This window comes from Nannobrachium achirus, assembly GCF_963921795.1.
Source record: "Nannobrachium achirus genome assembly, chromosome: 15".
In the NCBI taxonomy this organism is placed as follows: Eukaryota; Metazoa; Chordata; class Actinopteri; order Myctophiformes; family Myctophidae; genus Nannobrachium; species Nannobrachium achirus.
In genome coordinates, this window is record NC_137822.1 from 26825916 (window position 1) to 26851870 (window position 25955).

The 25955-nt window shown below is 41.4% G+C and overlaps 2 protein-coding genes across 3 annotated transcripts in view; one reads left to right on the forward strand and one right to left on the reverse strand.

Annotated features, from left to right (window-relative positions):
- Positions 1-25955, reverse strand: part of LOC308300086 (putative flavin-containing monoamine oxidase A) — a 599107-nt gene that overhangs the window by 207441 nt on the left and 365711 nt on the right. The window lies entirely within an intron of this gene.
- igsf9a (immunoglobulin superfamily, member 9a) overlaps positions 1-25955 on the forward strand; it is a 63967-nt gene that overhangs the window by 29678 nt on the left and 8334 nt on the right. For both annotated transcript variants that reach the window (XM_080743280.1, XM_080743281.1), the window contains exons 9-17: positions 1313-1455; positions 13710-13850; positions 16334-16450; positions 18135-18285; positions 20114-20225; positions 21774-21964; positions 22201-22418; positions 22853-22937; positions 24681-24851. In XM_080743280.1, the coding sequence (XP_080599406.1) occupies positions 1313-1455; positions 13710-13850; positions 16334-16450; positions 18135-18285; positions 20114-20225; positions 21774-21964; positions 22201-22418; positions 22853-22937; positions 24681-24851 (1329 nt within the window). The remainder of the gene's footprint in view (positions 1-1312; positions 1456-13709; positions 13851-16333; positions 16451-18134; positions 18286-20113; positions 20226-21773; positions 21965-22200; positions 22419-22852; positions 22938-24680; positions 24852-25955) is intronic.

The window sequence follows — 25955 nt, forward strand, 5'->3', positions numbered from 1 at the left end:
TTAAAAGGGGAGGGGATGATTTTATGATGTCATTAAATCTGTGTTTTTCGATCGGGCCTCTTGACTCAGTGGCTTTCTGCTTTCAGGAAGAAACCAAAAATACACAGGGAAGGCAAATTAAAACTCCACCCGGTGGTCAGTTAGAGTAATGTTAACTCCATAGACACACTCAAAACAGAAAAAGTACAAAACTATGGCACCACAACATGAAAATGTTTGAACACCACTGTACTAACAGACTGTTTGTTCTTGCATAAATGGTGGCATTGCAGAAATGGTACGTTCAAATGTGCTTGAAATCATTGTGAACTACAATGAATACGTTATTGAGTGGTAAAAAAAAAAGAACCAAGAATGAATGAATGAATAAATACTGTATTGGATGAGTTAATTAATTATGAATGAATGAATGAAGTCTTAATGACTTCTGAACAAATTAAATAATTCTGTCTACCTCTGAATTTCAACTGTGTGATAGTGCTCTCAACCCATTTGAAGAATCTTTTGCGGCTTAAGCCCATTAAATGACTGTCTTTACTTACACTTTACTTCCATAAATGTATCAAAAATTAATTGGAAAATAATATCTTTGCAAGTGCCTAATCTGCCTGGCTTATAATGGTCTTGCCTTATCATTAAGTAATTAAAGGAGCAGTTCACTAATTTCCAACCTTATCTTCGTGTAATTGGTCCTCATTATAGCTCATTATAAGATGCCACCCTGTCTGTCTATTAGCTCTGTGTCTCAGAAGTGGGCTGTGGACAGTTAAAAAATCTGCATACCCATGACATCAGCGGGCACTCCGGTTCAAATCCACCGCGGTGCCATCTGGACTTGTCGTGCATCTACAGTATTGTTATATCTATGCGAACGCGATTGGCCCGTGTTCGGGGGAGGGAAGCTGGCCGGGGAGTGTGATACCTGTCACGGGAAAATCTCGACTAGTCCGACGTCCCATTAGTCTGACCAAGGTTAGGGTTAGGGTTAGGTTTAGGGTTAGCATTTACCAGGTTAGCAATCACCAGATTTGTATTTACCAGCGTCAAACTATGGAACGTCGGACAAATGACACGTCGGAACAACGCTACGCTCCGTCACTGAATGTACTCTACGGGCTGGGGCGGCACCTGTCAGCAGGGACTGTTGAAGGAGGAGTAGGACGGAGGTGCTACTGCCAAAGTATTCGAGCCAACTCATGTCCAGTTTACTGAGTATAGATGGTCTAAGTGGTTAAGGGATTTAATGTCACTGACTGATGAACAAAATAGGATGTACATACTATTCTGATTCCGATTCCCCACCTCTGTGCAGACCCAGCCCAAGCTCTTCAAATGCCCAAGGAAACATACCTTCCCACGGCTATGGAGGGTCTGGTCACCTGCCCTGTGAGGGCTCAGCCTGCACTGCTACGAGTCACCTGGACCAAGGATGGAGAGCCTCTTGATCTGTCTTTGGTAAGTAGATCACTATTCATTGTTTGAGATAATCACAGTTATTAATCGTCATGATCGTTTCCATGGAAAAAAAACAAAAATTTTAGTCATAGTCTTTTAAATAAAATTCTGTTTAATTTTAGTCATATTTTTGTCATCTGAAATGTTTGTTTTAGTATAGTTTTAGTCGACAAAATATCATAACATTTTAGTCGCCTAAATCTACAGTTGATTTTGTAGACGGAAATGTATTTTTGGCGGGCCGTGATGCCACCAAATTGGCTGATTTTCACTTAGCTGCATGCCAAAAATAGCTGATCTACAAGCTCACAACGCGTCAACAGCAATTTTCGGTCTGTGACACCCGCTCGCGCCCATGATGACTTGTCTTACTTCTACTGGATCTCTTCTCCTCTAGTGCCTCTCTAACATTTTAGTCTAGTTTTGAAATTGAAATGAAATTGTCAGTATATTTAGTCTTTTTTAGTCATCATAGCTTAGTTTTTAATTAGTTTCGATGTAGTTTTCGTCAGTGGAAAAGGGTAGTCGACGCCATAGTTTTAGTCGACGAAATCAACACCGGCTTCCATGCTGAAAAATGTCTATTTCCACAATTTATTTATTTATTAAATCATTATTTGAGTACCTGAGACGAAAAACAGTCTAAGTACATATTTTAACATTTTGAATATAGATGTTTTTTTTTTCATTTACCAGACTGTAAACCACAAACTAGAAGTTATGAATCTGTTAAATTCGTAATGCACTCCCCCCTCATTTTGTTGAATTAGACTTTTTTACTTAACTCATATATATTAGGAATTATAATACATAATACTTATGGAAAGTGGAAAAACAGTATATCTCCAACAGTTTGTGGAACAACTGTATAAGTCCGTACAAGCAATATTCAGCAGACAAAGGGAGCAGATAACGTTAAAACAGACAATGGAAAAAAATGAGGGGGGAGTGCATTACAATTTAACAGATTAAAAATGACTAGTTTGTGGTTTACAGTTTGGTAAATCAAAACATATCTATATTCACAAAATTCAAATATGGACTTAGACTGTTATTCGTCTCAGGTACTCATTTGTATGGCAATTAATTGTCAAATAAAATGTCATGATCGTGACAGCCCTAATGGTAGGGAGTTTACTTGTGTCTGCCCACCTGGAAGATCCTCATAATACTGTCAGAGCTCTGCAGTATTGCCTACACACTTTTGTTTGTTTATTCCTGCTGTATGGGCCGCCCACACTGCAGCAGTGTGCTGTGTTCTTGCGCTGCAAGCAACCAGTGGGGAGAACCCATTAATTTTTTATGAAAATGCTGCGTAAATGTCACCCAAATGTTGACAAAAGTCACATTGCATCTTTTATTGTTTTCTTTTTTCTTTGAATGGAAAAGTTGGCTGCAACCAAACTCACCTATCGTCGCTGTCGGGTGGAAACCTTGTAGATGTCCAAAACGTACTTTTCATAAAATGGCAAAAAAATGTACTCTACAAGCTCACATGCTTGTATCGGCTATTTTTAAAATAGGGCTAAAGTGGTTAATGTATGTTTTATGATATTATGATGTATATCTGCAAAGTAACTATAGTACCTAAAGTTTTCAAATAAATGAAGTGGAGTAAAAGTACAATATTTGCATCAGAGATGTAGTGGAGTAGAAGTAAAAGTATTGGGGAAAAATGTTTTACTTAAGTACAGTACTTAAGTAAATGTACTTAGTTACTTTACACCACTGCCAGTGGATCCCAGGTAGTTATTATTTAGTCACAAGCTTTGGTTAATACTGTTCATGTATGTATTACATGCATGTATATATGAAGGCCTATGTGTGTATATGTACGTATATGGAGGATGTATGGAGATACAAGGTTTCTGCCTGGCAGCAGTGGTACACAATATGTCACCCAATCCCATCCTAGGCCCATGGTTGTGTGTAAAGTGATCTTTAATTCATGGCAGAAAGGTGCTTTTTTGCTGCTTGTGATCCTTTTCAGGTGGTAGAATAGAAGAAATTTGACAGTGCATATTCGGTACTTGTTGTTAATGCTCCTTTTTGGTTTATGGTTAAACCAGCTAGGCTGAAGGGCATAATGCTAGTATAAGTTATACTCTGTCATACGATGGTGTCGTAAGCTGAGAATAGCTGATCTGCAGGCTCACAACGTACAACAAAGTATGTACACTGTCCTTGTTCCTTGCTCCTCTATCCTATCCTATACTTGTACCGGAAGTAGAAGAGGGTCCGCCAGTTTGTCAATTGTGCCAAGTTCAAGGGCAGAGGAGCGAGCCAGGCATGCGCATTTGACATGTATGGGTGGCGAACTTAAGAGCTAAGACTATTTTTGAATTATTGCAACCTTATAATGTAGATATGGTTGTCAGGCTGGAATTGATGGATAGTTCGCGATAGCACATACCTGGCTCTCATCTACTGCAATGCACTCCTGGCTGCAGTTTGACACCCAGTGCGACGAATCTGCCTCGCTGGAATTGCTAGATCGAGGAAATCCCTTCCTTCTTAAATACGTTCTGCGTGTATTCTTCCATGGAGACGTTCCAAGCTGAATAGCATGATGTTAATGAGTGACTCCACCCCTACAGCTGGCAATGTTATGTTGGTGTGCGCGCGTGTGTACGCGTCGGTGCCGCGGGGGAAGCTGATGTGTAACTGAAGCGGGGCAAATTAAACTCTGACATAACTGAAATGAGCATGGTTTTTACTGTCTAAACAGAGTCATTAGGTTTGGGCGTTGTAGGGCTCAGCTGTGTCATTGTTATCTGAAATTGACGTTGCTTAATATGACTCTTCTGAGGATTTCTCGTCCCAGTTCTGTAAACATTTTTTCATTGCCTCTCTCCTTGCCTCGTTTCCTCCATGCATGGCCGGAGGGAAACAAGGATTTAACCCATTTAGGCCTGAACACATTATGACGCAATATTTTATGCTTTAAATTTAGGGCTGGGATGCGATTAAAAATTTTAATCTAATTAATTACAGGCTCTGTGATTAATTAATCGCAATTAATCGCATTTTAATCTCACATCGATATTTGACCTGAGAAGCATTTTTTTCAAGTAAAACTCATTTTGTTGTACGAGTGAATCAACAAGTGAGTTTTTTAAATCTAAATTTCGCATCCACTGGGTCAAGCAAAGCGCTCTGATCAGCTACTTCTCCCTTTGCGTTTGTTGTGTCTTCTTGGTTGGTGCATCGCTATGATCGGTATGCCTGAAACTGAAGGTTCTGTGGTGCAAAAACTAAGTGCGATTAAAATGCGTAATTTTTTTTAATCGCGTTAATTTTCTGTAATTAATTAATCGCAATTAATCAGTTAAAGTCCCAGCCCTTCTTTAAATATAAAAAAATAGCAGATATACAAGCTCACAGCGCGGCACCGAGTGCCGCGCTGCGAGCTTGTAGATCTGCTATTTTTGAAAAATCGTGAAAATTAGAATTTTGACCCGATTCTATAAGTGTCTTTTGAATCCTTCTAAGATTTTTGGAAAAAACCTGTGTTTCTATGTCAGCAATCTGGCCAGCCATCGTCAAAGAAAAGGTCCTTTTCACTTAACTGGAGCTCAGTTAGTCTGTTCTTGAGAGACTACTATGTCAGTGGTGCTCAAACCTTTTCATGTGAAGGACGCCCAAAATGATATTTATTTGGCCACGGACCCCCATTTCAAAATATCTAGTTCCAGGGACCACCCAGAAGCAAAATTTGAGTTACAAACGTACGCTTTGAAAATACATATATTCAAAGATTTGCAAACATTTTCACGACTTTTTCAAAAATAGCAGATCTACAAGCTCGCAGAGCGGCACTCGGTGCCGCGCTGTGAACTTGTATATCTGCTATTTTTCACTGGTTAAAGCATTCAATAATTCTAGGCCTAAATGGATTTAAAAGAGACCTGCTGCCTGAGCCTCTGACGGTCCAATAAGTGACAATCAGTCATAGTGCTACCTGCTGATCCAAAACCGCTCCTTTTTATTTAGCTGAGGTTACTATTTTACTTACTGTAACTTGTATTTCACATTTACGGTATGCTAAAAGAGAGGGGAAAAAAACGGCTAACACTTAGAAAGAAAATGTGTTACGCTTGTGGGATCTAAACTTACAAAGCCTTTACTAAATCATGTAAACATGTTACTGTTATTGTAGCCCCCTTGGATCTTTTTTCAGCTTTCTATTGGAACCCATTGGAGGTCATATATTCGAAAATATTTTGGACCTTGGACACATGACATAGCAAGTTTTTGAGCGGTGGTCACACCGTCTCCTATACGTGGCCGTGTGTGTATGCGTGTCTGTCTGTCTGTATGTAGCCTGCAATACCTTTTCTGACCACACATGTTAAGGGAGGGGCGCTGTTGTTCAGCCTCAGGCCAGGCACACTCACACTCACATTCACACACACACACACACACACACACACACACACACACACATACACATGGACGCACGCACGCACACACACACACACACACACACACACACAGCCTCCACCGCTCAGTGTGATTTTTTTTTTTTTTTTTTTTTACATGGTATTTGGGATCAGATGTTCACATGTTATTTTGTTTAATCCTGGAAATATATTTTCACAATATATTTAACATTTGCCGTGTCATGTTCTCCCGTACACTTTCTCTCTAAATGTAATCTAATCTCTAATCTTGCAAACCACTGAACCGATCAGTGGCAAATTTCCTGTGCACACTGCCAGCAGGCCAAGGAAGCACCTCCATGCATTCTTCACACAATTGCCTTTTACATTTTTTTGCTTCCATTATTAAATGAAAACTAAATATTAACTTTAATTTAATAACAATGGATGCGGATCAGGCTGAAACCCTGCCCATAACATGGAGTCATATGTCTTACATCATAGATGACTGAAGTCATAGACTGGACACATTAAAATCAGCATAATATTGGGTCGAGCCATATACAAAATGAATGAATAGATTATGCTGTTATGAGACCATGGCCGTGTCAGAAGAGACATTAATTCCCATCTATTATAGATACATTGATAGAGATATCCCTTATCTGTCCGTGGGAAAAGCATTAATCCCTGCTCTTGATGGACAGTGATAGGATGTTCAATCTTACACTGAAAAAGTCTGAGTGTTCATTTAACTTGTGAGTTACATTAAATTAGAGGTACAAGTGATTAAATGAACACTGAGGATTTTACCGTGTAGGAGCAATTTCCTTCCTTGGGCACTCCTTGTTCTGTGTTATACAATTACCTCTCACTATTTTCCTGGTTCTCCATCTCTCTCTCTCCCTCGTTTCCTCCATGCATGGCCGGAGGGAAACAAGGATTTAACCCATTTAGAACGGGTGCACATTTTGTGTATCATTAATTTATGCTTTAACTATTGAAAAATAGCCGATATGCCGCGCTGTGAGCTTGTAGATCTGCTATTTTTGAAAAATCGTGAAAGTAGAATTTTGACCCGATTCTATAAGTGTCTTTTGAATCCTTCTAAGATTTTTTGAAAAACCTATGTTTCTATGTCAGCAATCTGGCCAGCCATCGTCAAAGAAAAGGTCCTTTTCACTTAACTGGAGCTCAGTTAGTCTGTTCTTGAGAGACTACTATGTCAGTGGTTCTCATACTTTTTCATGTGAAGGACCCCCAAAATGATATTTATTTGGCCACGGACCCACATCTCAAAATATCTAGTTCCAGGGACCACCCAGAAGCATAATTTGAGTTACAAACGTTCGCTTTGAATACATCTATTCAAATATATTGATTTCACCGTGTAGGAGCAATTTCCTTGGGCACTCCTTGTTCTGTGTTATACAATTACCTCTCACTATTTTCCTGGTTCTCCATCTCTCTCTCTCCCTCGCACACACATACGTACGCATGCACGCACGCATGCACGCACACACGCACACACGCACACACACCTTCTCTTCTTCTTTCACTCCTTTTAGCTCTGCCTCTCTTCATTCCAGCGAAGAGTGAAGAAATGTATTTCTTCTCTGACTTCTTTCTCACTCTCTGTCCTAGCCTACTCTGTATTGAGTCTATTGTACAGCTTTATCCCCTTAATCTGAAGTTATGAATTCATCAATGCAGGGATAGAACTGTGCACTTCATAACCAACAGAACAAAGACTATATAAAATGCTCCTTGAAGTTGAAATACAAAAAAAAAAAAAACAGCACTCTTGGAATGGATAACGTGAATAGATGGTTACTTATGATTCAATAATCCAACAGTATATTATGTTCTGATAAGGAAACACGACATAGAAGTGAACTATTGGTATCACATATGATAACCTTATGAGCCCTGAGATTAACCTTCTTTAACACCTGGATATATCCCAACAACCAGTTATAACAGAAGTGATGTCAGGCACAACCGCTCCCTTTAAACAGAACAAATACAGAGTGAGTTCTGTCTTCTCTCCAAGTGAGGTGGTACAAACCCATTTTAACATGAATCTCCGTGTAAATAGGCGAACATAGGCAAGCTCACATACTATAGCAGAACTACCTTTCCAAAACTTTCAACATTTCAAAAATAATACCAAGCTTACAAAGTGGTGCAATGCAATGCATGCACTGTGGTTATTTTTGCTATTCGTTGTACAGCACGAATAGGGCTTAAGTTGTTAACATGTCTGAAAAACATGTGTGCATGCGAGCCGTGCATGTGTGTAAGCCTTGCCGAGCCATGAGGCCCATAGGGCATGCATGATAGCCTATCTCCCGTTTCTGTCATGTGAGGCAGCTTGATGTACAAATACACCCCCTGGACATGACGCTAGTATGTCGCAGGGACTTACCCCCAACCCAACCCTTGATGCTGAGTGCCAAGCAGGGAGGCACTGGGTCCCACTGAGTCTTTGGTATGACCCGAGGATCTGGGGATCGAACCCCGAACCTTCCAGTCTCAGGGCGGACACTCTGACCACAAGGCCACTGAGCTGGTATGGGTGAGGGTAAGGGTGAGGGGTCTCAAATTTGTCAGATGTAAGAAGGGGGTGGGGAGGGAGACTGGCAGGGTATAGTGTCCTAGTCGCTGTTGAGCCGGGACTCCTGCTGGTTGTTGGACGTGCCTGTTCGGTGGGGAAGCTATCTGGGACACATCAGGGTGAGCCTCCGTGTGCAGCACAAAAGTTCTTATCCTTGCAAGGAGGGGGTGCGATGATATCTTTTTGGCTCTTACAGGCACAGAAAGTCTGTTTTTGTCGGAATTAAAGGATCTGTTTCTTTTAGAGACAGTGGAAATGTTTTGTCACTGGCATTCAGCGGTGGAGACAGAGGAGCTGAGGTCGTGCAGACTTGGTTGCCATGGTAACGAGATAAGGGTCTTTGAAGCCAGACTGTAGACGGCGGTTGCTGAGAGAAGAGTGTCTACATGAGTTCTGAGTTCTGGAGACAAGTTGCAGTTTATGCATTAAAAGAGTTCCCTTTGACACCATAGTGTGAGGGTACTGGGTGGGGTTTTGGGTTCGGGATAGGCTGACAGGGAGATGAGTATGCAGTAAAATACAACACCAAAGCCCCCTTTTCCCTCTTCTCAAGCACACCGTTCAATAAATCACCTGTTGAAGAAGGCTGTTGAGCTGAGAGAATTGTTATTGTACTGTTTGTATTACTGTTTATACTTTTAAACACTTAAACCCTACATCAGGGGTGGCCAACTTCAATGATGGAGAGACCCTAAATTTCCACACCCATTTCAGAGGGACACATTGCGTGCCTGCACTCTCACTAGTAGTATACTGCAAATCCCGTCACTAAAATATCCTAATAATAGTGACAAATATAATGATAAAGAGGATATGAATGATTATTACAATTTGTAACATTTCTATTTAATTTCAATTGCAATACTTACAAATACATTGGACATAAACATGTAATAGAATGGACTGTAGCAAATAAAACAAGTCCTGTAAACTTGCATGTTTGGAATTGGAGCAGCTGAAATCAATAATACCGGTATATCAGTATTTAGATATTGACCCGCTGGCTGCGTGAAGGGGAAGGTGGTGACTGCATGTGGCATCCAAGCCGGAAGCTGCCCTTGTATGCCAAAGGTTCTATTTTATTTTTCCTTCTACACCAAGTCTCTTGGCCGAAAATTGCTTATCTTCAAACTCACAGTGCAGCATATTAGATCTACAGCATTTTCGACACACGTTCACCTATTTTCACAGAATGTTCGCATACTGTATATCACGAGACATGCCCAGGGTATAGAATGTAAATATGTATAGGGAATAAACCTTTTCTAGCATATTCTCATCATTAGACTCATTGTGAAATGTACAGTTAAGTCTAAACGTATATATGAAATCATTAGGTACATAAGGTAAAGTTAAATGGTTTTATTAAAGTTTCCAACAGATACCAATTACAATAATTGTCAACGTAATATGCTATGTTGTTATTGAAGTAAAACACATGGAAGTTGCATATGGACATTTCTGTACAGTATTAAAAACATCTATTTTCGTTACATTCTCTGAACCAAGGTGAAACTCATTACTGGAAGGTTCCAGATGGGCACAGTCAGTCCTGTTGCTCTGTATGTTAGTCACGTTGATTCCTTCATGGTCGGGAATGTAAAATGAACAGACCTTCAGGCTCAGCAGGCGGGACGTTTTGGCACCTATAACATGAGAAGCACAGAGGTCTGTTTGATCTACTAATCACATGAGGGTGAAAGTTATCATGATGAAAGGCATGCAACACTGTATGCCATCTCCAAGCAAGTCATCATCAGCTGCTCTGTGCGGGCACTCTCTCTTCTAACAGCACACACTGTTAGTGTGCCTGCCTTGTTCTCAAATCTTAACCCATTTAGACCTAGAATTATTGAATGCTTTAACTATTGCAAAATAGCAGATCTACAAGCTCACAGCGCGCTGCGAGCTTGTAGATCTGCTATTTTTGAAAAATCAAGATTTTTTTTTGCAAGTATTTGAATATATCTATTTAACTCTCCTACTGCCAGATTATTTATTTATTTATTGGGTCTGGCGCCATCAAAAAGCGGCTTACCTTGGCGACGTTATAGTAGATAGACAGACAGACATTTATTTATTTATTTTTATTTTTTTTGGTTGTGCAATAGTGCACTTTGGTCTGCCAGGCAGCAGAGGGCGGCGTCATGCGAGAATGAATGTGAATTTGCCTGTTATGTGTTGAAGAAGAAGAAGACCAGTCACTGGCCACAGAGCCTTACAGCCGGAGGAAATCAACAAGGAAGTGAATTGTTCTCCGTTGATCTAACGCATAATGGATTTTTTACACCATCACCGCGGAAAATGTGTTTACAGTAGACGGCCGCGCGACCCCTCATCAGCTTACAGTCATCAGACGAACGAACCGAACGAGCGCCGTATTGGCATCGAGGTTCTGTAAAAAATGGGGCGAACGTTAACGTTCAAAGCGTGGGAAGAGTTAAAAGCGAATATAACGAATATATAATATGTAACGCAAATATTTGCTTCTGGGGGTCCCTGGAACAACATATTTTGAGATGCGAGTCTGTGGCCAAATAACTGAAATTTTGGGGGTCCTTGACAAGAAACAGTTTGAGAACCACTGATTTAGAGGAAGGATTTAGAAGTCGTGTCAAAGATCGGGTCAAAGATATTCAAAGACTTGCACACATTTTCAAGTTTTTTCAAAAATAGCAGATCTACAAGCTCGCAGCGTGGCACTCGGTGCCGCGCTGTGAGCTTGTATATCTGCTATTTTTCAATAGTTAAAGTATAAAATAATGGTTAAAGTGGTTAAAATCACCAAAATTTGAGTGTTAAGTGATTTCAATAGTTGTGCATTTGGCGTTGAGTGAACCAAAAACACCCAAAAGACTCCCTAGCTAAAAGCAATTGTCTGGGGGGGGTTCACAGTCACACGCCGATGAACAGAGATGAAAGAAATGTTCCTCCGAGAGAAAGAAAGAAATAGAGGGGAAGAGGAAGAGATCGGGTTCAAGTTGTTTATGTGCGTGTTTTTGGTGCAGGCCTGAAACACTACCTTGTATCCTATCCATCACCCACCTTGTCACAGTAGAGAGATGTATGTGGGTTTTTAGTTTCCCCACACATGGAGAGATAGACGCTTGTAGAGGAGGACACAGGTGTCATCAAGCACAGAAGGTGCCTCACCCACATAGCCGAGATGTGTAGAGGGACAGAGGATGAAAAATGTACAGTGGATCCAAGTGAACAATGACAGGCAGGTTTGAAATGTGGAAAGCTAACCAGCAGGGAGCACACTGTACTCTTCTTAGGATGTGTATCCAAATGACACACAGTACGTATATGGCACATACTGTTATGTTGTAGCCTAGCTGTCATGACACAATGTCAATAAGTCAAAGTTATACTTGGTTAGGCATGGGTGTCGTGCACAAAAATAGCAGTTCTCCAAGCTCACTCTGGTGTGCCGTGAAATATGTCCAGGTGTGCCTTGAAGAGCTATCCTTTTCTTAGTATGTCATGAAAAGGTGCTCCTCGGAGCCAGGTCAGGTAAGTTATTGTGGCCTCTTGGCTGGTGCTAATGGGCCATATTGTGAAAAGTGTGGCATTTCTTCCTCTGCGTTTCACAGCAATTGGACGCTTCATTAATGATATGAGGCATTTTGTTCAAAATATGTGTTTTGTAAAAAACTGCCTGCTGGTGGCGCTGTAACAGGACAATGTGAAAAGGGTGGCATTTCTAGTGGGAATGTGCATGCAAAGTTTCATGGTGATTGCACTCACTCGCGTTCATGATTTGAGGCATTTTGTTCAAAAGCCATTCGTGCGAACAATAGCTAATCAGGATGGAATTTGACAGATAATGTGTACCCATTTGCATGATGTTTGGACAAAATCTGTAGGAGTAATATCACCTTCTGGTGGCGCTATAAAAGACAGATGTGAAAATTTGCAGGACATAGTTTTTGGAGCTGTGTGCAGCTCCCTATACGTGGCTGTGTGGGTCTGTCTGTGTGTGTGTCTGTCTGTGTGTCTGTATGTAGCCTGACTTCGGCGCGTAACTAGTGCCGCACCATTTACGCCACTCGCGCAATATATACATCAAAATGTGCGGCTCGGCCGGGAATGGTGTTCTATTACCTTTCGTTCCGATCCGCCTTACCATGCCGACGTAATCGGCAAAAAACGACGCTTAATTGTCCCCATTGACTTATAATGGGACAATGCAAGAAATCACTTTCAAGTATTTTTCTCTCGTAAACCATAGGAGCTACAGTTTCAAACCTCGGAGAGGAGATTCATAATGATTTTAAGAATGAATCGAAAAATAATTACATCACTCGGCCTCATGGTGGCGCTATAACGGCCCACTTTACGTTTTGCCCCGTAACTCTTGAACCGTAGATCGGAAAATTAAAATTCTTTTTTCCCTGGATTCCTTGGGTCAAGACGCATCTCCCCATATAGGCCACGCCCATTTGCGCCAGGATAGATTTTCCGCCATCTTGAATTTTCTCCAAAACACACTTTTTGCTCCTTTTCCTACATATTTTCTTCAAATGTCACAAAAATCGGTACACATGATCTACACACACACACACACACACACACACACACACACACACACACACACAGACACACACACACACAGCTCCACTTCACACGGGTGTGATTTTTTTTCCAGTTATAGGTTAAAACGCAAATTGGCCTTTTATAGTGCCACCACGAGAGAAATGTATAACTGGACAATGTGAAAAGGGTGGCAATTTCTTCCATGGCCTAGTGGGAATATGTGTGCAAAGTTTCACAGCAATTGCCCACATGTGTTCATTATTTTAGACATTTTGTTAAAAAGGACTACTCCTGCAAACTTTGGAAGCCACTCTTAGCCAATCAGGATGGAATATGAAAAATTTGACAAATCCGTTTGGTTTAATGTCGAGAGATACTGTTACCAATAACAATTTGCATGATGTTTGGACACTGCATATATATATATACAATACTACACTGTAACACTTTGTGTTCAGTGTAACATGGTTATTTTCTACTCTGTGTACCCATTGGTCTATCTACACTAGTATGCATGCATCCCTTGACTGATGTTCAGAATTCAGTGTGGTGAGACTGTATGATAATTCAGTACCATTTAACATTCTTCTTAAAACACCTCACCTGTACGGGAAAGCTTTGTAACCGTGTATTTACTCTCTATTAATATTGCTACTATTACAGTATTATAGGCAGTGTGTAGAGCTGAGTTTAATTGTCTCTCATCTTTCTCCCAGTATCCAGGATGGTCCATGACCTCAGAAGGCTCGGTGTTCATGGCAACGGTGAACGATGACGCGGCAGGCGTGTACACATGTACCCCTTATAACAGCTATGGCAGCATGGGGCCGTCACAGCCCACCACAGTCATTCTACAGGTTAGCCTTTGAATCGATTGAATCGATTGATTGATTGATTGATTGATTGATTGATTAATTGATTGATTGATTGGTGGATGGATGTTTTTTTTGACAGAAATGCACATAGAAGTAAAACACAAAACAGCTCGAGAGCTTATTAGTGTTGTTGCTATAGGCAACACACTATTGTTCTCTGTCCGAATGTCTTTTCCAGCAAAGTGAACCTGCTTTTTGTTAACCTTTGCTCAACAGAAAGGTGAAGCTTTGGTCATGCTTCACAAGACATCATGATATATAATATATAGTAAATGCTAAGAGGAAATTCAGTTCCCAGCGGATTCCTTGAGGCTCACGTCAGTGCAACCACACATACAATTGCCAAGAATTGCACTTTTCTTGTTCCCGTTGTGGTCCTTTGAGTGTAAATGTGCGTAAACCGAGTGCTGCACGCGCATGTCTGTGTGTCGGTGTTCGTGTGGGAGGGGGGGGGACATAGAAATATAAAATCAATAATAAATCACAATTTCCAATGTACTAGACAAATAAAATGGGAAAAGACAACATGGCATGCTGTAAATGGAACCGCCTAGGACTCAAGGTAATTGATGATTATAATTATAGACCTTTGGTCTTTAACTCCTGCCCTCTAACCTCCCTCACAGCAGTACTCTCAGCATTGTGCTTCATGCTCCGTCTGCTATCGGACGCCATGGTGCTGTGTATTTTAATTGGCCGCAGCTGCGTCTGCCACAGCAAATTAAAAATGCAAGGGAACTGACATTGTTTTGACCTTTTAACTCCTAATATGTATGAGCCCTCTGGCATTAGCAGTGCTTGTCACAATGGCCCCACTATAGGAGAGTTAATTGTTCGGCTAATCCATTTGTTATTAGGATAATCTTGTCCAAAGCGGCTGTAATCCGTCTTTAATTCCATTGTTGCAAATATGCAGTGGTGTAAAAAGTACTCAATTTTTTTTTACTCAAGTAAAAGTATCAATACCGCAATGTACTGCGATTTCTATTTCAATGCATTTGATGTATTCCCTTGTGTTGTCCTCGCTTATTATAAATCTCTCTGGATTAAGAGCACCTGCTAAATGCCTAAATTATAAATGTAGAAATACTCTGTTACAAGTAAAATTCCAGTATTCAAAATGTACTTGAGTAAAAGTACAAAAGTATTGGTATCAAAATGTACTTACGGTACTGAAAGTAGAAAGTACTCATTTAGCAGAATGTCCCATTTCACAAGTTTTCAAATGTATCCACCTGATTCCGCAAGACTTTACTGTAGCATTATCTGCGGGACACTTCCGGTTAACAGCAGACATACAAGCTCACGTCGCGTCGCAGATGCAACCGCTGTGAGCTTGTAGATCACACTCGGCTGCTACGCCGGAAATGCCGCTCGCCTTCTGCGCAATGCACGATGGGATGTTGGAAAGTTGTGGATATAAAAAATATTTTGAAAACAGCAGATCTACAAGTTTTGTAAGTGTACAATATTTGCCTCTGAGATGTAGTGGAGTATAAGTAAAAGTACTGAAAATTGGAAATATTCTTTTAAAAATAAAAGTACTTAAAATGTTTACTTACTAAAAGGAGGACTTAACCACTTTTCAACCTATCTTCATATAATAGGTCCTCACTAATGTTCACAATAAAATAGCGAATTTTTTTTCTACTCTGTCCAAGTCTCCTAGGAGAGCTGTGGGAAGTTCAGAATCCATCGTCTTGTGACATCATAATTTCCCCCCCAAAAAAATGTATCAATATTTTTGAAAAAAAATATTTAGATTTTTATTAACGCGAGAACAATGGCTTCCACTTTAACATTGCAACTTTTCAGGAATAGAAAGCCTGCAGTTTCTATTAGCTTGGATTCCCAATCGATGATGTCACAAGATGATGGGTTTCTGACCTTCCCACAGCCCTCTGAGAAAAAAAAATGCAATTTTTTAGTGAAGACCAATTATATGAAGATAGGTTGAAAAGTGGTGAAGTCCTCCTTTAACCCATTTAGAACGGGTACACATTATTGCGTATCATTATTTTATGCTTTAACTATTGAAAAATAACAGATCTACAAGCTCACAGCGCGGCACGATTTTTGAAAAATCTTGAAAATTAGAATTTTGACCCGATTCTTTGTCTTTTGAATCCTTCTAAGGTTTTTTGAAAAACCTATGTTTCTATGTCAGCAATCTGGCTAGCCATCGTAAAAAAAAAGGTCCTTTTCACTTAACTGGAGCTCAGTTAGTCTGTTCTTGAGAGACTAACTATGTCAGTGGTTCTCAAACCTTTTCATGTGAAGGACCCCCAAAATGATATGTATTTGGCCACGGACCCCCATCTCAAAATATTTAGTTCTAGGGACCACCCAGAAGCAAAATTTGAGTTGTATATCTGCTATTTTTCACTGGTTAAAGCATACAATACACATCACTGCCAATATGGCAGTCTTCTTGACCTAACTACTTTGCTATTCCCAATCCACAGGATCCCCCATCATTTGGTGTCACTCCGTTAAAACAGTACAGCATGGTGGCAGGCAGGACGCTGCAAGTCCCATGCCAGGGAAACGGGCACACAGCCACGAGCATTACCTGGAAAAAGGTGAGTTGACCTTTCATAAATCACCAGTTTCTGTTTAATAGAGTACTGAAGTCTTGATGTCACTCGTTCATCCTCCGGGGCACGGAAGTAATTATTCTCTAGAGCAGGGGTTCCCAAACTTTTTTGTCTCAGGGCACCCCATAAATATTATTTTAATCCGAGGCACCCCTACATTATAATTGTCACTCCCAGCAACCTTATATTTATATCATATCGTCGTTCTCGGGTGGAAACCTTGTATATTCAAAACTGTTCGTTTTAGGTTTATCATCTATAAAATGTACTAAACTAGTGAAAACAGCAGATCTACAAGCACACAACGCCTCGCATCGTGAGGCGTTGTGTGCGACAGAGGTTTCTGCCTGACAGTGACGATATTTTAGTGATTATGTTGCAAGGAAAACGTTGAGATAATAGCCATTTTGGTTAGAACTGACTGAAAATAACTTTGTACTTCAAGTTAATACTAAATATTTTTTCATAAATTCCAAATATTATTAAATGATCTCGCGGCACGGGGCACCCCAGGGTGCCCCGTCACCCACTTTGAAAAACCCTGCTCTAGAGAATAACATTAACAGAATCGTCTCAGTTAAGAATTGTGGTCCAAAAAATAAATGAATTGTCCCGGCAATATTGTCATATAGAGGTAGCTCAGGTATAGTTTACGATAGTTAGTCACTCATATTTGATAGTGTCTTTTTCTTATGAAAATTGTACTAATTCGGCGGCAGTAACATAAACGTTTTCTCGCCGTCAGTTGATGCTTCATATCGTCGGGGCAGGAACCTTGTATCTCCAAGTTTCAAAATAGTATGTTCTTTCGCAAATTAAAGCCCTGCTTCATCATACAAGAGTAATGAAAATAGCAGATCTACAAGCGGTTGTAGGTCGGCTATTTTCAACACTTTAACTAGTTTTTGAAATAATAATAATAAAAAAATAACGGTTTTGGACACTGGGCTCATTTGTTTATTTTTGGAACACAGTTCTTATTTGACGCAATATCAAACAAGACTATGGGAATTCAGAAAGGGGATATAAACGTTACCCAGACTACATCAGACTTTGGTGCTCTATACTTTCTAGCACATTGTGTTGTGCTTGTGCATCAAACAAAGCCTATCTACAAGCTCATATATCTGCTATTTCTGACACCTAAATATTATGTGCATCACCGGCACACATCTAAATATAAACCAGACAGACACTGCAGTACAAGACACCAAATGCACAAAATAAGATTAGAATCCTGAAGCTGCCCTCTGGGTAAACGTATAAACATATCGTCGTTGGTCGGGTGGAAACCTTGTGTCCAAGACCGTTCGTTTTGTATTTATCATGTTAAAAATGAACTAAACTAGTGAAAATAGCAGATCTACAAGCACACAACGTTTTGTGCTTGTAGATCGGCTGTTTTCACTACTTTTGTGCGACAGCCTTGTATGATGAAGCAGGGCTTTACTTAAACTTGGAGATACGAGGTTTCTGCCCGACAACGACGATATAACATGCATTTGAAACGTAAACCCACTGTTGACGCATGCACACGACGTGCACATGCATGCTTTGCGTGTGACACAAAGATAACGCGCGCACAGATGCACCCTTTTTCCTCTGTAATGGCCTGGTAATCAGCAGAGACCTTTGGCCTGCACGTGAACGGTGTTGTTATTCCTGGTAGGTTGGCTCGGCTCCTCGCTCTGTTTACTCGGTGGCAGACAACGGGACTCTGCTCCTGCAGCCTCTCAGTAAGGATCACCAGGGGGTGTGGGAGTGCAGCGCTACCAACCATGTGGCTTCCGTGAGAGCCGGCACTCTGATCCTCGTCTTGGGTGAGTAAAGCCATGAACATCCCTCATCCCTTACTGTCATCATCAACAGCTTAAATTAAATCATTATTATTTAATATTAAGTGAATGTAAATCCAGTTTAAGTTGGAAAATTAAATCAAGTAAATATAGTAATTTACTGTTAAATGAATTGCTATCGCCCGTAACTGCTGCTATACAATCTACCCTAATCGGTTTGACGGTGACCTAATTAAGTTATTGTTTCTTTAATGAATCATGAATCATACCTGGCTCTGCTGAATCCATCACAACACTGCTGCCAAGTCAAGACGAAAGAAACATTTTTTATTGTTTATTCCAAGCACAGCGGAGACACATTTCAACCAAGTGGCAGGCAGGCATTTAATTTCCTGCCAGTATCTAATTTAGCTACAAATGTATTGTTCAAAATGGCACAAAACAGAGTAAAAACATGGCAACTTCAATCATTGGACGTAACTCTGGCTTCAGCTTGCTCCTCTCCTTGTTTTAGTTTTTCCTCTGGTGGCAATAATGTATTCTGCCTCTGTTATGTTGTTGCTTACCTTCATAATTGAGTCCTGGACGTGACAATCAATGAGGGGTCATGTCCCAGAGCTCCCAACTATAACAGTTGTCCCATGAAGCAGTTACTAGTTATTTAACCACTTTAGCCCTTTTTCATGAATTGAATCATGTGGATCTCACGACCCACATGGGAACTGTGTGCCTCCAATGTGGAATCTTGGACTTCATGTGGCCACTGGCCAGCCTGTGATATGAAGGAGCTTGTCCATAGAAAGTGTTTTCTTTTAATGGCCGAAATCTAAATATGTCTGAAGTGGTAAATGTATGTTTTGTAATAGTAATAGTAAATAGTAACTAAAGTTTTCTAATAATTGTAGAGTAAAAGTACAATATTTGCCTCTTAGATGTAGTGGAGTAGAAGTGAAAGTACAGAAAAATGGAAATACATCAGTAAAGTAAAAATTCTTGTGTTTGTACAATACTTGAGTAATTGTACTTAGATACTTTTCACCACTATTAAAGACGTGCTGTTGTGCTCCTCTTCCCAGCATCCCGAGCATCACAATTAGATGTGGGTATGTTCATTGAAAATAATGCGGCCGGCTCTTTTGACGCGCGCCGCCCGCGGCCGTTGTGTGTTCGTTCCCCTTAAGAATGGGTACAACGGGTACTCTGACAACAAGAACAATGGGTATTGCGTAAACGGGTTTCCGACTTGCATCGTTCCCAACTTGCGTGGTCCCGGAGTAGGCCCGGGCACCAGTCTAGTAGTAATATTTAAAAAAATATTTTAAAAACCTAAAAAAACTAAACAAAACAACAAAACGATTGTGGAGGTTCTTCTGTTGCCTTTGTATGCATGCATGCAGCATGCATACAAAGATTGGTGCCGATCAGTTTGTGAGATTAGCTCTGGGGAATTGGGAATGTCCAGCAAAATCATTTCTAAGTGTAGGTGATGTTTTTTTGGCTGTGGCTATTGATTCATGCCCATTTAAGATACTCATAGTACACGATTATTGATCTGTTCACATCCTTCCTAAAGTCTTTCCCTCTACATCGTGTGCCTCTCAGATTTACTTCTGTCTGTTCCAACAAAAACAAAAACTACAAAGCAAGGGGAGTTCACCGCCCCCTCAACTCAAGAACAAAACGGTGGATGTCTCATATAGGCATAGAAAGTCTTGTTTTGTTCTCTTGGCGTCTGTCCTCTAGCTGTTACCCCGAGCAATCTAACAAGCCTCTGCCGGTACTTTGGAAGGGGTGTAAGGGCCTGGCCGATAGCTGACTCTTCATCAACTCTCTTCCGTTCCTCCCATCACAGGAACCAGTCCCCATGCGGCAACATCTCTGTCCGTCTCTCCAGGGGTGACGCAGGCCAACATATCCTGGGAGGCAGGCTTTGATGGAGGATCAGCGCAGACATTTTCAGTTTGGTGGGTGTAAAGCCTCCCACTTTCCTCTCGGACTGTAACCATGGCAGCCATCGACAGCACCCGGGCATTAGACTATTGATCTCCGGGATGAGGAACTCATTTCTCAGTTATAGCCTTTTTTCATAGCTACTATAAAAAAAGATATGCCTGCTGTAAATTATATGGAACTGTTATCTGCAGTGGCCACTCTAGATGCAATATAGATGACACACGTGTAACAAATTATAAAATGTACTGTATCCTTAGGAAGGAATACAGGCATGTAGGCTAAGAGGAGACAACCGACCAGATCATTAAATTACACAGGGAAGAGCAGTAAAGCTAAATACGACAGGGGAGAAAAACGGAGAAAATCTTATTCTCATATAGTTGTATTAATGTTTTGATAACAAAAATTTAGAGATGGTCTAGTTTATATTTTCAAATGATGTATCAGTCAGAAAACAAATAGTGCTTTGATAAACTCAGATTAATCTTACTAAATAATGGTCTACTACTGTTCATAGTATTTGTGGCAAACAATCATTGAAGGAACTAACATTATGGCTATTGATCATCCACAATGCTGCCTGCATGTATCCTCTATGACATATCTACAGTATGACATATGACTCCAAATTTGGACTAAGTTTCAGCCTGTTCAGAGCCCCATTGACTTCCATTATGAATCAAAAGTAACATATTTCAAAGAGTATACAGTAACATCAAGAGCATTAGTGTCATTATGTCTCAGGCCTGCTGGCAGTGTGGACAAGACATTTGGCACTGATCCGTCCAGCGGTTTACGTCATTAGCTCCGGAGACACACAGACCGACCTCTTATAGATGGCTAGCCTCCTGTAGAGCCATGGCAACAAAAGCAGCATCTACAGTACAAGAGAAAGAACAACATATGCTAAGTGATAACAGATCGTGTCATGGTGTAAAACAGTAAGAGCAAATATCCAAATAACCAGCGAGAGGATGAAGCAGATTAAGTCCTAATAACGAGGATGAAATCATTGAGGAAGCAAGAACGAGTGTTTGAGTGGGAGTAACTTTGTGTTTGAGTATGCCATTATTCTCTGTTGGAGAATAGAAAGAGGACAGCACAAAAATGACAAAGTCTCCCCTGCCAGCTCTTGTCTGCAGATACGTGATCAATCTCTGTTGCATATTTGCAGGATGTTTCCGTTATGTGGTTGGCACATCAAGTGGTTGAGCCACCATGGCACGCCAACCATGTGCCCTTGAAAGTTTTACCATAGGTTATGAAAGATTAATAATTCTCCCTAGCGACAGGCAGCTTGGTCCGACTACAAAGGAATATGTAAATCTCAAGTTTAAAATGTGAGAATTGGCAAAATTATAGTTGCAAGATTTTCTGTGACAGCGACAATACATCGTTGCCATTTCTCACAGCAAAATCTGGAATGGAGGGTGATTATGAATGATTAATGGCACGTCTACTTTGCTGCCATGTTTCCAACCCCAAACTCCCTAGCTCACTCTTTCTCTTTCTCATATTCTTTCCCACTGTCCCACCCTCTCTTCTTTTAATGTCTGCAGGGTGAAGCAGATCTCTGTGAGCGATAATGGTGGGAAGCGGGAATGGTTCTCAGTGCCTGTGCCTCCTTCCACTGGCACCAGGCTGCAGGTGGCAGGTCTGTCCCCTGCCACCGACTACCAGTTCAGTGTCCTGTCACACAACCGCGTAGGCACTGGGCCCTTCAGTGAGATTGCCACTCTCCGGACCTTGGGTCAGTACCAGAACAGACTTATCCTCCATTACTATTTGTGCGTGCGTGCGTGCGTGCGTGCGTGCATGCGTGCGTGTGTTGGTGTGAAGTGTTGGTATAACTGTCCTCACAATCCCAAGGTTGAACATCAGAGGAAGTGGCCATTTCTTCTGTTGTAATTTAATTTCTCCCCCACAGCGGATAGCTGATTGATCATTTGGGGTGGGGGGTCTTTTTCTTATTTCATCTCGCATCAGATCCGCCTCCGCGGAGAAGCAAGCTAAATCCCCCGATGATGCTGTCAGCTAATCAGGGCTCAGCAGGTGTGGTCCTGCAGTGGTCGCCCCCCGTCGCTCAACACCCTCCCATCACAGGCTTTGTTCTCCAATCCCGCACCGAGCAAGGGGAGTGGTTTAATCTGGATAAGGACATCAGTGCCAACAGCAGCAAGATAATCGTTCCAGGTCTACGCAAGGTAACCAGCACAGTCACGCTGCTCCCTCTGAGACTAATCATCCTAGGCTCCTCGTCGAATGCCTCCCAAGATCTTTATCTAGCACACGCCTTCTGCGATGTCGCTTTTTTGAGTTTCTCAGATATGCACGCTAAAAGATGGCAGTCGTCATTTTTTCGGCCTCCTCTCTATCTATGTATGCGGCTGTCTTGTCTTTGCCCCCCCCCCTCTCTCTCTCTCTCTCTCTCTCGGCCCCCTCCTCCCCACATAGGCCTACATGAATTCAAATGAACTTCATTAGCATTGCAGGCGCAGGCCTGTGTTGACAAAGTGTGGTTTCATCCTCTGTCCTCCCCACTGTGTGTGTGTGTGTGTGTGTGTGTGTGTGTGTGCGTGTGCGTGTGCGTGTGCGTGCGTGTGTGCGTGCCTGTGTGTGTGTGTGTGTGTGTGTGCAGGACTGTGTGTACGAGCTGCGGCTGCTATCTCGTCGAGGGGAGTTGCTGAGCGAGCCCAGTCCATCAGTCAACGTCTCCACCATAGGTAGGTGTATGAGACCAACCTTGCCCCCACTACACCTCCCCCCCCCCCCCCCCCCCCCAAGCCCCCCACCCCTCTCCCCCCCATGTCACATACTGTCCTCTTTCAGCTTCTCTCGCTATCGCTCTCTCTCTCTCTCGGTTCCTCTTTACAACCACCGCCCGGTCCCATAATGTACAACCAAAAATTAGAGCAGGCCCTTAGGGGATGCTGCCTATTAGGGGCCTGAGTGATAGAAATATATATCCCCCGCTAATAACTTCTCCAAAGAGTTTTGTACTGGTCCTCTCCAGTGCTTACTGTACGTGCGAAAGTGATAGGAAATGAATGTTTCATTAGAAACAGTGTGGAGAACTATCAGCCAAACAGATCTGAAGCTCCCGCTGGTACGACACGAAGACCGCCTTGATAATCAGAGACACGATTTAAAACCCATTCAGAACGGGTACACTATATTGTGTATCATTATTTTATGCTTTAACTATTGAAAAATAGCAGATATACAAGCTCACAGCGCTGCACCGAGTGCCACGCTGCGAGCTTGTAGATCTGCTATTTTTGAAATTTTTTGAAAATTTGAATTTTGACCCGATTCTATAAGTGTCTTTTGAATCCTTCTAAGGTTTTTTGAAAAACCCATGTTTCTATGTCAGCAACCTGGCTAGCCATCGTCAAAGAAAAGGTCCTTTTCACTTAAATGGAGCTCAGTTAGTCTGTTCTTGAGAAACTACTATGTCAGTGGTTCTCAAACCTTTTCATGTGAAGGACCCCCAAAATGATATTTATTTGGCATGGACCCCCATCTAAAAATATTCCAGTTCCAGGGACCACCCAGAGGCAAAATCTGAGTTACAAACATTCGCTTTGAAAATACATATATTCAAAGATTTGCACACATTTTCACGACTTTTTTAAAAATAGCAGATCTACAAGCTCACAGCGCGGCACCGAGTGCCGCGCTGTGAGCTTGTATACCTGCTATTTTTCACTGGTTAAAGCATTCAATAATTCTAGGCCTAAATGGGTTAAGTATTGTTCAACAGGGCTCTGGTGGTAATCTCAGTGGAGCACGCAGATGTGTGAATTATGTACGTTGATGCACCGACAGTAATGGTAATTTGGCAGTGAAGGATAAATAGGACTTGACGCAGAAAACTAGAAATGCCTCATTTATGATGAGATTAATAACCGATACATGTGGTTCTTTGCTGTCCCGACGAGTCAACGACAGGAGTAGCATGGAAAATTGGAAATTGACATGACGATTTTTTATTTTTTCCCATTGCTGTCTGGCAGTGGAAGTATTTCCACCCACATTTTGTCACTGTCAGGCAGAAACCTTGTATCTCCAAGTTTCAAATTTGGCTGTTTTTTTTTCTCGTAAAAGTAAAGCCCAGCTTCATCATACAAGGCTGTCCCACAAAACTAGTGAAAATAGTAGATCTACAAGCACACGACGCTTTGTGGTGCGAGGCGCTGTGTGCTTGTAGATCGGCTATTTTCACTATTTTTTTTAAACGATACATACAAAACGGACGGTTTTGGACATACAAGGTTTCCGCACAACAACAACGATTTGCTTTTTGTTAACCACTGAAGGCTTCATCACCTAACCCTTTCGACAAGTGCATTTAAAAAGTAACATTTTCCGCGTTTAAAAGTAACATTTGCATCGTTTACTTTTTGTCGAGGAACACGCAACGGAAGCGCAAATAAGCCTTAAATAATGTCCTGATGATGTCACAGGAATGGAGATCGATCCTGCCACCTCTCAACTCCATGAACGAGTTCCGTCTTCGTTGCTGGCTGGCGTGATGGGCGGGGCAGGACTCCTGTGTCTGGCATTGATCCTGCTGCTGGCCTCTGCCTGTGTCATCAGCCACAAGAGGGCACAGCGCCGCAGAAAGCAGAACCATGGTAAATTAACTTTGAATGAATGAATGAACTTTATTTATATAGCACCTCTTCACGGCACGAATGCACAGAGTGCTTTACAGATACACAATAAAAAAGTAAGCTCTACAGTTGCAGAGATACAAAGATACAAAGATACATAATAAAAATAAAAAAAGTAATCTCTACAGTTGCAGAGAAGACACCAATAAATTAAAAACACCCAACAGTAACAGAGAATACAAAAGAACAGTAAAAGTGTAACAGGTAAAGTGTCCCCCAGACCCCAGTAGTGTAAAGCAGGGGTCTTCAATGTTTTCAGGCCGAGGACCCCCTTATCTGATTGAGAGATGAAGCAGGGACCCCCACAGCCTTCTCATAGATTCCATATAGTTTCATTGTTTGACAGCACAATCATCAGTGTATTTTGGATCCATGTCAATTTGTGTTTTCAGATATTTAACCACTTGAACCGTCAATACTCAATAAACTTGGCCTGCGTTTTTTCTCCTCTGCACCAAACCTCTTAGCCGAAAATAGCCGATCTGCTGCGAGGTATTGTGAGCTTGTAGATCTGCTATTTTTGGCTAAAGTTCTCAGAATATGGATGCTAGGGTACAAATGCTTAATATAAAAAAGTCACAAAGATTTGGAGGACCCCCTGTAGTAACTCTGAGGACCCCTTAGGGGTCCCGGACCCCCTGTTGAAGACCCCTGGTGTTTATAGCACATCAACAAGCTCACAATGCGTTGCGATGCGACACATTTTCAAAAGATTTTTCATACATTTTGAACTTGTGAAATGGGACATTCTGCACAATGAGTACTTTTACTTAGGGTACTTTAAGTATATTTTGATACCGATGCTTTTGTACTTTTCCTCAAGTACATTTTGAATACAGGACTTCTACTTGTAACAGAGTATTTCTACATTGCACTATTGATACTTTTACTTTAGTCGTGAGTACTTTTTCCACCACTGAAAGTGTCCCCCCCCACCGCAACACACACGCCACCACAACCCTATAGCCATGACTCCCTTTGATGAACTACATCATGCATATCATCATTTATTCAATAAAATATTGAAAGCACTTTCAGTCCATTCCATAAATCATAGCTCTCTAT